Source organism: Trichomycterus rosablanca, chromosome 20 (genome assembly GCF_030014385.1).
Source record: "Trichomycterus rosablanca isolate fTriRos1 chromosome 20, fTriRos1.hap1, whole genome shotgun sequence".
Taxonomy (NCBI): Eukaryota; Metazoa; Chordata; class Actinopteri; order Siluriformes; family Trichomycteridae; genus Trichomycterus; species Trichomycterus rosablanca.
The window spans coordinates 23,483,971-23,496,138 of NC_086007.1; the positions used below are offsets into that span (position 1 = coordinate 23,483,971).

The 12,168-nt window shown below is 35.1% G+C and overlaps 1 protein-coding gene across 1 annotated transcript; it reads right to left on the bottom strand.

The window, feature by feature from the left end:
* Positions 1-941: 941 nt before the first annotated feature.
* Positions 942-10,640, bottom strand: LOC134334774 (POU domain class 2-associating factor 1). Its single transcript, XM_063017223.1, has 5 exons — positions 10,581-10,640; positions 5,040-5,155; positions 1,837-1,879; positions 1,481-1,764; positions 942-1,377 (listed from the first exon to the last, which is right to left on the bottom strand). Exons 1-5 carry the CDS (start codon positions 10,588-10,590, stop codon positions 1,099-1,101), a joined length of 732 nt encoding a protein of 243 aa, XP_062873293.1. The 5' UTR covers positions 10,591-10,640; the 3' UTR covers positions 942-1,098.
* Between the last annotated feature and the right edge of the window lie 1,528 nt (positions 10,641-12,168).

Genomic DNA, 12,168 nt, shown 5'->3' on the forward strand with positions numbered 1-12,168 from the left:
TGTTTAAATGTTTTAAATGAGCAAGGCTGTCTTCAGCCCAGCAAGGTAATATTTTTACCAACAAATTGAAACAATCCAATATTTAAAGACTTTAGCAAGGCAATAATAAATCTGTATATTCTTTGTTGCCTTCAGTTGTAAATGCATATAAACCCCTATTAAAAATGAGACAACTCAAGAACAGGTGCAGAGAAGACAACCAGGCCAGAAAAGTGTTGTGGGAACACAAGTTAGGCCTGGTGCCCCCAGGAAAATCACAATGGCGGTGCCAAGATTCAGAGATAAAGTTCCTACAACTCTCCTTTTATTTCCCTTAAACACACAGGTGAATCACAAGACTCTCGAGGGATTCCACTGGCACCTGCCGAGTAAATATATGGCTTCTTACAGGACAAGACAGGATGAGAAATATTTTAAAGAAAACAAACAGGTGAATTATCTCCAGGTGTGTGCAGGACAGGCCATAGTAACAATCAAATAGCTCTCAAATCTGACTAAAGGTTTTCCACATGCAGAACACATCTGGGAAAAAAGGAAAATCAATTCTTTTAATGTTTTGTATTTAATTAAAACATTTTTCTGTCTTTATGAAACTAAACAACTCAACATTACAATGAACAAGTCAAAATCATGTATTCCTCTTTATCAGCTTTATGAAGCATGCTATATACAAAATATATACAGTAAGAATATTTTGACTATAAATAAAAAATAAAGAATGTACTGCAAATTTAAAAGGTGTGTCCTCTAAATCTACAAGTTTATTTTTTTCATACTGAATTAAAACAAAAGTTGGACTTAAAATATTTAAATTTAAGCAAAATTAGCTTTTTAATTATTTTTTTTGTAGCTCAGATGTAATATCCCTTTATAAGTCTAATTGTGTGACAGACAAACTAAATACATTAAAATGAAGTCAAAAGAGCATTTTAAAAAGTCAGGGATGTAATAATGGAAAAGCATTTACCTAGACAAGTATACTAGACTATTTCAAAAGCACTAAAGATATTTCGGAGCTTTAATGGCATGATAACTACATCACATATATTACAAAGCAGCTAGAATTTTCAACATACTCAAAATGAGAATCTAAACATCCTAAATGTCTTGTGAAAACAGTGTGGGACTGCAGGTATAGGACTCCTTCTGGTTCTCCTCTTGTTCCAGAAGTTTCTCCAAAGCCAGGGTGCCCTCAGGTGCCAGAGAAGGTTCCACCACTTCAGGTTCTGGTTTGGATAAGGACCCGACCATGGGTTGCTGTTGGGGGCTGGACACAGTCTGTGAGCAGGCAGACAAGGACTGAGTCCATGGAATGTATGCCAGTGAGCCGTCTTGGGCATCGACCTGAGACAAGCTTGAGCTGGATGAGTTTATAGTCTGGAGTGGGTAGGGAGATAAGAACAGGTGAAAGTAGAGATAAGGGCTAAATTATTACTTGTAAGGCAATTGAAGTGTGAGGTTTGCCTTTAGGTTGTCTTACCCCAAGGTTGGTGAAGAGGGGTGCAGGGGCCAGCGTGAGCACTGAGGATGCCCCAACCACAGCATAGCTGGGACACACGGGCTGGACAAACATGTCGGTGGTGAGGGAGGAATAGGTAGAGAGGGTCTGCTCATGTTGGAAATACTCAGGAGGAGCCCAGTGACCCAGGGTCTGAAGAACAGCTGAACTGCTGGGTTGGGCGACCCAGCCAGGGCATAGAGTACCAACATCCACAGATGAGTCATTTGGAGCACTCTGGTTGCTTCCCATGAAACCAGAAGAACCTTCAGAGATTAATAATGGTGTGAAAAATGATGTTCCATGACTAATGAACTTTGACTTTTAGTATTACTCACCAAGATTTGCACATGGAGGTAAAGCATTGTTAGGAATCACCACCTGTTAAGAATTGCATACAATTACATTATTATTTAACTTATTTAAGATATTATTTAACTTATTTGACTTATTTAAGTTAATCACACAATAATGAAAACAAATTTGAAACCTTTCAGGGATTTCTTGATAATCCTTTGCAGCATGTTATTTTAGTTAAAGTTTGGACTTACGTAGTCTTGCTTTTTTTAATAAGATCTGACAACTAACTCTTCAACCAATGTCATAATAATGTTTAATCTTTAACATTAAAAGTTGTTTTTCTAAGCATAAACCAAAAGTGGCCAAAAAGTATGTAGACAGCTCTAATTACTAAGTTAATTATATGCATACAACATTGTAGCAAGAGTTTGGGGACATTCACAATAGCCCTATAAAGACATGGTTTGACAAGTTTGGTGTAAAGAAAATCCAGTGACCTGCACAGAGCCCTGAGCTGATTATTCTTATCCAACATCAAATGAACTTTTGATTAAATGGACACAAGTCCCACAGAAAATGTCTAAATCCTTGTTAAAATAAGTCTTGACTGTAAAGTAAAGTCTATAACAACAAGCTTATTATGAGGTATCCACATCCTTTTTGGTCATATATTGTTAAATTATTTGTGTGTCTTTTTTTCTACGGAATTCTATATTGCACCAGTGTCCTTACAGTGAGCGAAACGTCATAAAGTTAGAGATAACAAAGTCCACCTATTTAAAGGAAAGATATGACAGCAGTGGACGGGCTTATTAAATCCCCTTTACATTCCAACACAAATTGAGTAGGCATGTACGAGGAATGTATTTGCTTAGATTTGTATTTGTTTTAACATTGTCAAATTACAAGTATATACATAATAAGTGATACATTCTATCTATATAATTACAATTTGTCACTTATTATATTATAGTATTATATAATTATATTATTATTAGAATAACTCAGGCCGTCTCTGAGGGCTTAGCTGGCTCTGAATGTTCCCCCCTGTTTTAACAACAAGGGCATCCAGACATCCTTTACGACAAAAAGCCAATTCCAATGAAACATGCTTCCTAATTTCTAAAACCATTTACCCCTCACAAAGGGGATTCTGAAAGTTTCTTCCTGGTAAAGACGTTCTCTCATAGGTAAAACCTGATGACAAACAAGCTGAAAGCTGATTTAACTTTTACAGAAGTGCACGAGAGGCTGGAATGTGCAGCCAAGCAGAGCATGAGCATGAAATCCTCTTCTTATATGGATCTGATATTTCTGTGTATATTTATATTTTCTCATGTTGTCAGGTATAATTATATTGTTGGCAGGCAGGCTCCTTGGCAAGGACACATGGTAATTTGCATAGGCCCTGTGCCCTGTGGCAAAATGGGGGAATGGTTTAACTGTCACGGAAAAACACCTGGATTATATAAGTACAAAATCCCCTTGGAGTTTTGGCTCCTTTACAGGCTGCCTTCCCTTTAATACTTATTCACCAAACAAAGTCAATATTCAGCCGATTCCATTTCCAGAGTATGAACATCCTAATCACAATGGACCTTTGTCTATCTAACTTTATTAAGCTTTCTCAGAGGTCATTTTACAACATGGACATGGTAGACAATTAACAATACATTAACAAAGAATGCTAAAGTAAAATCTAAACAAAGGCTAATACTAAATAAAATAAGAAATATTGCCTTCAAAACTAAATCTGCATTGACCCCTTGAGTAATTAATAGATACATTAATACTTAATTAATACATTGTTTATACCTGCAAGTGTTAATCTGTTAATTTAATTAAAAATAGTTATTTTTTGTTAATAATATGTAATCCTTCATAGTAATTCATTAATTTATTTACTGTTTACTGACTGTTTTATCCTGGTCAGTATCAGAACATTTTGAGTCCAGCACCAGCCAGAATCACTGTCTAAAAAGAGTTTGACATGTTCTCCTTGTGTCTGCATTGTTTTTCTTCTACCTCTAAAGAAATAAAGAAGGTGGATTGGCTACTCTAAACTGCCCATTTAATGTAAGATGCACAGCAGGTTTGAGGTTTTACGCAAAGATGTCCAATGGGGTTAAAATCAGGGCTCCAACAGGGTCACGCAGACATTATTTCTCATCATCTTAACCATTCCAGTGTTGCTTTGACAGTGTTCATTAGTTTAGTGTCTTGCTAAAGAACAAATATTATTTCCATATGAACCGTTCTGGAAGTACAAAGCAGACTTTTGTCCAAAAGCTCTCCATGGAGTTACCTTTTATTTTCTCATCAATCCTGAGAGCTGCTAGATGCCTATTACTGAAAAGCATCTCCATGATGTTGCAATCACCATCATTTACATTCTGGGTGGTGTTACCTAGATGATGTGCCTGGTAAAATTCATGCCACTCAAAGATCAAGCCAAAATGTCACAACTCCGGCTTCTCCTCATTTAATCTTTAAGATGTTCTGCCCATTGGCAGTAATCACATAAGCAAGCTTTCTTGGAAATATCAGTTTGCACAGCTGGATTTTGGCAGTTTATCCCAATGGGCAGATTAGATATATATTTGTTGCACAACTGTATTTGGGCAGTTTATCCCAATTTTAATACCAGATCCTCTCAGGTTCCATCAGATTGAATGGCACACATCTGTGAACTAATGTTAGGTTTCAAGTCTGGGCTTGCGGTAGGTCAGTGATGATGTGGAGATGTTTTTTTTTCTTCTGCAGTAACTGGAAATTTTGATTTGTTTAACTGATATATTTGCTAGCAAGACAATGAACCCAGAAAGATCATTGAGAAAGAGAGAGAAAGAGAGAGAGACAGAGACAGATTATATGTAAAAATTATGTAGGCACTGATTTTGGAAGAGAATGCCTGGCTTGCAAATGGTTCAGTTTATCTCAAAGAAGTTTAATAGGATTAAGGTCAAGGGTCTGGGCAGGCCACAAGAGTTTCTCTATGGCAAACTTGTCAAGTCATGTCTTTCTGGACCTTGATTTGTGCACAGGGCCACAGTCATGCTGGAACAGGAAAAATCCTCCAAGCTGAAAGAGTTGGAAGAACAGGATTTATTTTTTATACCTCATATTAGACACATTAGCAACAGGTCTGAAACACCCTAACCTAATAATTAGAAGGGACGTCCATGCCATTTTAGATTTATAGTGTGATGTTTATGTGTAGATAATGTGAGTGTGTTCTCACTGCAGTTGGGGGCGCTGTTTTGGCTGTATGTCCTCTCTTCCGCCGGAGCAGTTCTTTGACAGGGTCTTTAACTCTGACACCCTGATAAGGTTTAGCTGCAGCATGCTCTGACAGAGCTGTGGACATCGACACAAAACACATCTGGGTTTAAGGCTAAGCGACTGGACTAGTAGACATATTTCAACTGTCAGCGAAAGACAATACGTCACTTTAGCTTGTGGATAAACATGGCAACGATACACTCCCAACCACAATGTAATGAGCTTTTAGTATTGTTAAAAACTGCCTAGATGAATCTAAACAAAAATAAATTTTAACAATAAATAAGAAGCATTTTCCAATACCAAAATATACTCATACAGTTAGCATAACAGTGCTCTGTGTTGACCAAAATGCTTTCAGTGTACAAAGTTTTCAGTGCTCTACCACTGCAACTTCACAATACAGTTAAGGGAAAATTATTCAAGTACTTTTGTTTTTCACATGGAATATACTTTTAACAGTTTTTATTAACATACCAAAAATTATGTATTAGCATACACATAAACATATGAATAGGATAAAAATAATAATGTGGTATTTAGACACCAAAAAGGATTTTAACATTGTTGAAAATACATTGTTTGCAACAACTGACCGATTGACTCACGATTATAAAATTCCTTCATTTTATTTGTTAATGATTCAAATGAACCTTGGAGTTTGCTTTGTGTATTTAAGAAGGTGTGATTGCTCTGTAATTTATCAAACACCATAGCTGATGTAAAAAAGAAAAGGAAACTGATGAAAAGAACCTCTGTTCTTTATTCTTTGTCTACACGACACATTAAAACCCACTTTCACTTACTAAGGATGACGTACATCCTTTTATAATCAGTATTGTTTAATCACAAAGCTGTTAATTTAAATTATTACACTGTGATAGTGTTCTTGAAACACAATATCCTGCCAGCTCACTTTCTCCCACCCCTGGTAAGAATCCTGAAGGGTAAACATTTGCATGCATGTGCAAGACATTTTAAGATTTAAGAGATTTTTGTAGCACAATTATGTAATAAAGCAGTTTTTAAAAAATCTTTTCATGTCTGAAAAGTACAGCATGAACCAATAAAATGCTTGTGCATACAAGTAATATCTGTTCTCAATAACAAATGTTTTGTACATTTCTGTAAACTATGCAAACCCTTTGCAAACTATGGGACATTTATTTAATTATTATTAATAAATAGATTATTGATTTGGCGGCACGGTGGCTCAGTGGGTAGCACTGTCGGGCCGGGGCGGGCCGGGTCCTTTCTGTGCAGAGTCCCCGTGTCTGCGTGGGTTTCCTCTGGGAGTTCCGGTTTCCTCCCACAGTCCAAAAACATGCAGTCAGATTAATTGGAGACACTGAATTGCCCTATAGGTGAATGGGTGTGTGTATGAGTGTGTGTGTGTGTGTGTGTCTGTCCTGCAATGGACTGGTGCCCTGTCCAGGGTGTTACTGTGTGGCTTGCGCTGGGATAGGCTCCAGCACCCCCCAGCCCCCCCACCCTAATTGGCTAAGCAGTTAAGAAAGTGAGTGAGTAAGTGAGATTATTGATTTCGTTTTTTTTTCTTTATAAAGGATGCTATTGGCTGGGTGGGTTTCATGCAACAATTAACGATCGTACTAAAGTTTAAAGGACACATATTAGAAGAGAATTTAAACAAATTTTCCCAGAAACTACAGCAAATAAAAAGGTTTAGTAAGCCAGCAACAACCCCAAACATACTTTCAAATCCAAAATGTTTTTTTTTTAAAGGTAATGATACCTGGATATTGACGTTTTGAAGAGTTGAAGGTAGTTTTGGGGAATTAAAGACGGTTTTCTAAAAGAAAAAGGCCAGAATTTATAATGGCTAATACTAGCTTTGCTACAAATTTTTTTTTGTACGAAATCTTTGTTTATATACCAATAAGCACATGTATGTATGTTATTTCTTTCTTAAATTTAAAGAAAATAAAATTGGTGCCATTAGTGTCATTTTCAGTTATCAGTGTAGAAAGGACTTCTCTTCTGTTTTGTAGAGTATAAAGTGGATCTTAAGACAGAGAACTGGCTGTGCACTTTGCGTCTGATGTTTTGTGGTTATTCTCTGTCTGGGTAACTGCCAAACAGTAATATTTCCCTTATAACTTATTGACATTCCAATCATTTCCTTTAAGGAAACTATCCAACCTGTATTACAAGGTTAAATGATTGATTTTAATGAATGAGTGGAATGCTTAAGATGTTTCTTGCAGTAATAAAGTCACCAAAGGCAGGAAATTCAAACTATCCTGAGATACAATTAATGTATTTCTATAGCCTGATGGTTTATTCGTGAGATTACTTAACAATAGCCTTTTACTTTTATTTGAGTGCTTATTTTAAAAGCATATAGTTCTACAAACATAAAACTAAAACCTTAAAAACAGACATTAATTTCTCTTAACTCTGGTCCTGATGACTTTGTAGCTACTGTGTGGTCAGAAGTAGCTTATTGACCCTATTTATGCTTTCCAAAACCATCAGCATGTTTAACACAGTGGCGGCTCTTTCTTTTGTGGCTTCAGTAACCTACACTTTTTAGGAGGACTTTGCTCAAGATTTTTAATAGTGTCAGTGGAAATTTGTGCTCGTTTACTCAAAATAAAAGTCTCTAATATAACAGCATTCTATTTAACATAGAAGGGTATGAATGGCATACGTTTAGTAAGACAAATGTAGCCTGTCACCACCTCTTTTCAAATTGTAGCTTATGCAGACATTTGGCAAAGCAACATGTTTAAGAAATGAGCGCTAAGCAAATCCTTTGATACACATGGGCTTACATGTGACAGAGATTGGCTACTGTTGCTTTACTGAGCAGGGAAGATATAGTAGAAATGCCATTCCTGCCACCCAGAGTACCAGATTGATTATGCTCTCCTGGACTACCAGCCATGAGAAGATCTGGTGTTCATAGATTAAGTTGCAATGTTTGGATAACAGAGCCAACACTTTTCTGTATCCACTTTATTTTGGTACATAAGCATGTTTTCAGCATTCCAACAAAAGGACAAAGAAGGACTAACCTATAATATCATATAAAACTATGGTATTGTTGCAGTTCTGAAAACAGCCCAATTCCTAAATAATAGTTGTCATTGGGGTCAGAGAGCTTTCTTGTGTGTGCAGTCAGCAGGAATCGGTAATCGTTTTTTCAGCTTTAATGTGGCAATTTTGAAGCAAAAGGTTTTTTTTCCTAACGTGGCTTCTAAGCCCAAGGCAATGTAAAGTTTGCTCAACTGTGGACAGTGACACCTGTGTTTAAGCAGCATTTGTCATGGCACAGATGAGTTATTATTTATGCTTCTTGGATCTGATCAGCCATTCAGACAAAAGGCACTTATGAATAAAAGAGCCAGTAGGCTCTATAGGTACAGGGTTCGTCTACTTACGTGCAACAATAAATTAACAAATCTACAAAAATCATCTAACTGATTGAATCTTTTGTATAATATAAAGCCATCTTCATATTCCAAACTATTTTTAAAAATAAATTAAAAGCAACCTTGATAGACACACAACTTGCTAACATTATAAATGTAGAGGTATTATAAAGTTCATTTAAACATCCATCTGATTTAATTCAGCTTAAATAATAAACAAATTGTATTATTTTGTGAACTCAAAGCGGCTCCATGTGAGGTTGCTTGTTGCTTGTGTCTTGATTTTTAACGTATTTACTAGTCGTAACTAGTAATTCTGTCAGTAATTCTGTCACAAGTTCAGTTTGTTTACAATAATGTAGCTGACTAGCTTAGACATGTTGACAGTTTCCCTCACTCTGAAGATGAGAGGGATAAAAAGTAATCTTTAAAAAGTGTCTTTGTTGTTTTATTGGTGAGTCATGTGATTGTGGTAAAGTCCCTTTATAATTATACTAATAATACATCAAAATGTTGAGAATTAATTGTTTAGTCTGGTTTCCCAGCATTTATGATACATTTACTTGTTAATATGATCACACACACACACACACACACACACACACACACACACAAACACACAAGCAAAAACACAATCTGAGAAACCTTGTCGGTTTAGTTCTTACCAGTCAGGCATCCATTAGGAACCTTTTAAGAAAAGGTTTTACAGTAAACCTTATTTAAAGATATTTTAAAAACCATCAATAATTATTTTCCACTTTTAATAAATAATTAACTTAATTGTATTTGCAGTGTATTTTTTGATGCAAAATCTCACTTGTTAATGCATTTCTCATTTATTCATTGTCTCTTTGTACCACCGCTTTATCCTGGTCATGTTTGTGGTGGGTCTGATTCATTGGGCAAAGGTATAGGAAACACCCTGGACAGGTTGCCAGTCCATCACAGGGCTGTTAATGCATTAGATAGTTATTTCATTAGATTAATTGAAGAATTAAGATATTTTTTATTGATTTATTGTCATTTAAAATTGCTCTTAGGGTTTTCCACAAAGTTCTTTGTATATAAAACTATCCAAAATGTTGAATTATTCAAACATTAGCTTTAAACGTTTCTTCATGTTAACAGGCCTTTTCACCTAACATTCACATTTTGCCCTTAAATGATCATGAAGTTAATTACTTATTTTAGATCTAATTAAATAAATTATTATAAATTATATAAGGTTATAATATGAAGGTAATGACCAAAATATAAATTGTTGCTCCAGATGTGGAACATGCTGCACATGCAATCATGGCAGGATTTTAAGGGTTCAAAAAGAGGAAGGTTTGCAGCTGTGTGCTTTTTTTGGCAGGGGAAGGGTAATTGTGATGTTTTGCATATTAAGGGCAAGCAGACATCCCCCACAAGAGGACAGACCTCCATATATTTTTTAAAACCTGTTAATATTTCCAGCAAAAATGAGTTTCCCAAATGATAAGCATCAGTAACAATAAAGCATTGTACAGTAGTCTGAGTAATCCAAACTGCAAATGCCTGTCTGTACTGAAGTAACTTTCAACTTATTAATGATGTTTTTAAAACAGAAAGCAACAAACAATGCACCACATTTCTAAATAATAATTCAGTGAAAAAAGGGTAAATAAAAATGAATCAGTTATAAAGATTTTTAATTCACAAACTCATTAAAAATAATATGCTTAAAATATTGAACAGCATGATTTATCAATGACAAATCAACACCACAGCCTGGGAAGACAAAACAAAAACCTTCAACGGCAACATATATAACCAAACACTACCTGCCTGCATTAAGCTCTATCATCATCTGTCACACATCATTTTAAATTTTTCACTTCAACATTTATGATGTTAATACAACTGAAGTACATTTGCTAAAATGACACTCAATAGAACAAAGCAGAAACGTCTTTAAAATGATTAATTACATTCAGTACTGGATTTCTCATAGAGAAGTGTACAGTCCATCTCAATTTTATGTTTTAAATGTAACCTAATTAAAAGAAAAGTCATTACTCAAAGTACATAAGTGAAAGTGTGATGTGTGTTGTTTTGCCATATATATCAGAAATGATACTTACATTTTCCCATGTGCTTTATTGTATATGATATGACTGAATATAGCTTTAATTATAAAGATGACCTTTTTCCACAAACAATGCACCAGTTTGCCTCAGATCTGAACATAGATTGCTTGAGTGAGCTTCTTATAAAATCAACAGCAATGAGGTTTCAAATGATGTCACCACAACACAGACCACAAGCTTCCCCTTCATTTAAATGTTACCTCTTAACTTTTAAGGGTCTCAACATTTTACACATTAAAATACTGTAAATATTGCGAAATGTTATGAGTAATCAACTGCTGTTTTTTTTTTTTTTTTGGTTATTTAATATGCATTTAGTTTATATATCAACTTTAAAAGTGCATTTTGACTTAAACTTAAACATTTATATTTAACCTACCTTATTCTTACTTAATTCATTTAAACCAAAAGTTCCAAGAACAGATTTCCAATGTTTTCACTGACCAATTTGATTTTATAAATATAAAAAATGAATTTTATGTTTACAACACATGAAAAGTTGGGATAAAGGCAGAATAAGAGTAAAAAAGTTGATCAAATATTTAAATTACACTGTTTTGTAACATTCCACAATAAGAAGACAGATTGGTAACAGGTAAGGGTATAAGGATTGAGTGTAAAATGAGGATCTACCAATGGCTCAGTTTTTCCAGACAGATATGGGTTTTGGCTCAACTCAGTGCCAAATTGTGAATGAATTGTCAATCAATGCAATAATTTAGATCATAGAAATATCAGCCTGTGTAGAAAAAGGTTAGAAACCACTGTTACAAGATCTAAGTTGCATACTTCAGATTGAAGTACTTTGGAAAACCATTGTTGCTTAACACTATTGTTGCATCAAGAAATGCAGCAGGAAACTGTCATGAAAATAGTGCCAGTGGGATCTCTAGGCCTGCTATCATCTCATTCAGACAGAAAGGTCATGACCTTTTTAACTACAGCATCATCTATAAGCGTCATCAACGTGAACCTAGACGTTTTAAAAATCTAAAACATAAAACCAAAATAACTCAAGACTGTTTTTTTAAAAACGAGAACAAGAGAAAAGATGCTTGCATGGTTTTATACAATCCTGTTACTGAAAATGTATGGAGAATAATAGAATTGTGAAAAGAGTATTTTGTAACCCTTGGAATTGAATGACAATTTGACAAAAGAAATGGGTCGAAATGACACCTATGCAAAAAACCTAATGCACTTTACAAAACCTATACATATACCAACATTAAACTAGAAGTTCTGTGTAAAATGACAGCCTCTGTGTGTGAGTATTTGGTCTTGTTTATATAAATATGTTGCAATTTCAAGATGGATATTATAATAATTTGTATACTGATGGCTCTAGGTGTACTGCATGATACAGTTGACCATCAATGCAATGACCATCCTATGCGCTTTGGCGTTAAACAAAGCTGAGTGGTCACAACTGCCCATAATTTTGGATCAAGATGGAAAGAGAAACAGATTTACGTAAGTTTCAAAGAAGGTTTATGACTGAGGGCACTGATGGCAGGAACTCAAATGCTCATTTGGCTAAAGTGTCTCATGTAGGTGTGATGCACATTCAAAAATGGCACTG

Coding starts and splice junctions, on each gene's coding strand:
- LOC134334774 (XM_063017223.1), bottom strand. Junction 1,880..5,039: donor AAACAGCGCCCCCAACTGCA/GTGAGAACACAC, acceptor AATTCTTAACAG/GTGGTGATTCCTAACAATGC. Junction 1,765..1,836: donor ACCTCCATGTGCAAATCTTG/GTGAGTAATACT, acceptor TAATCTCTGAAG/GTTCTTCTGGTTTCATGGGA.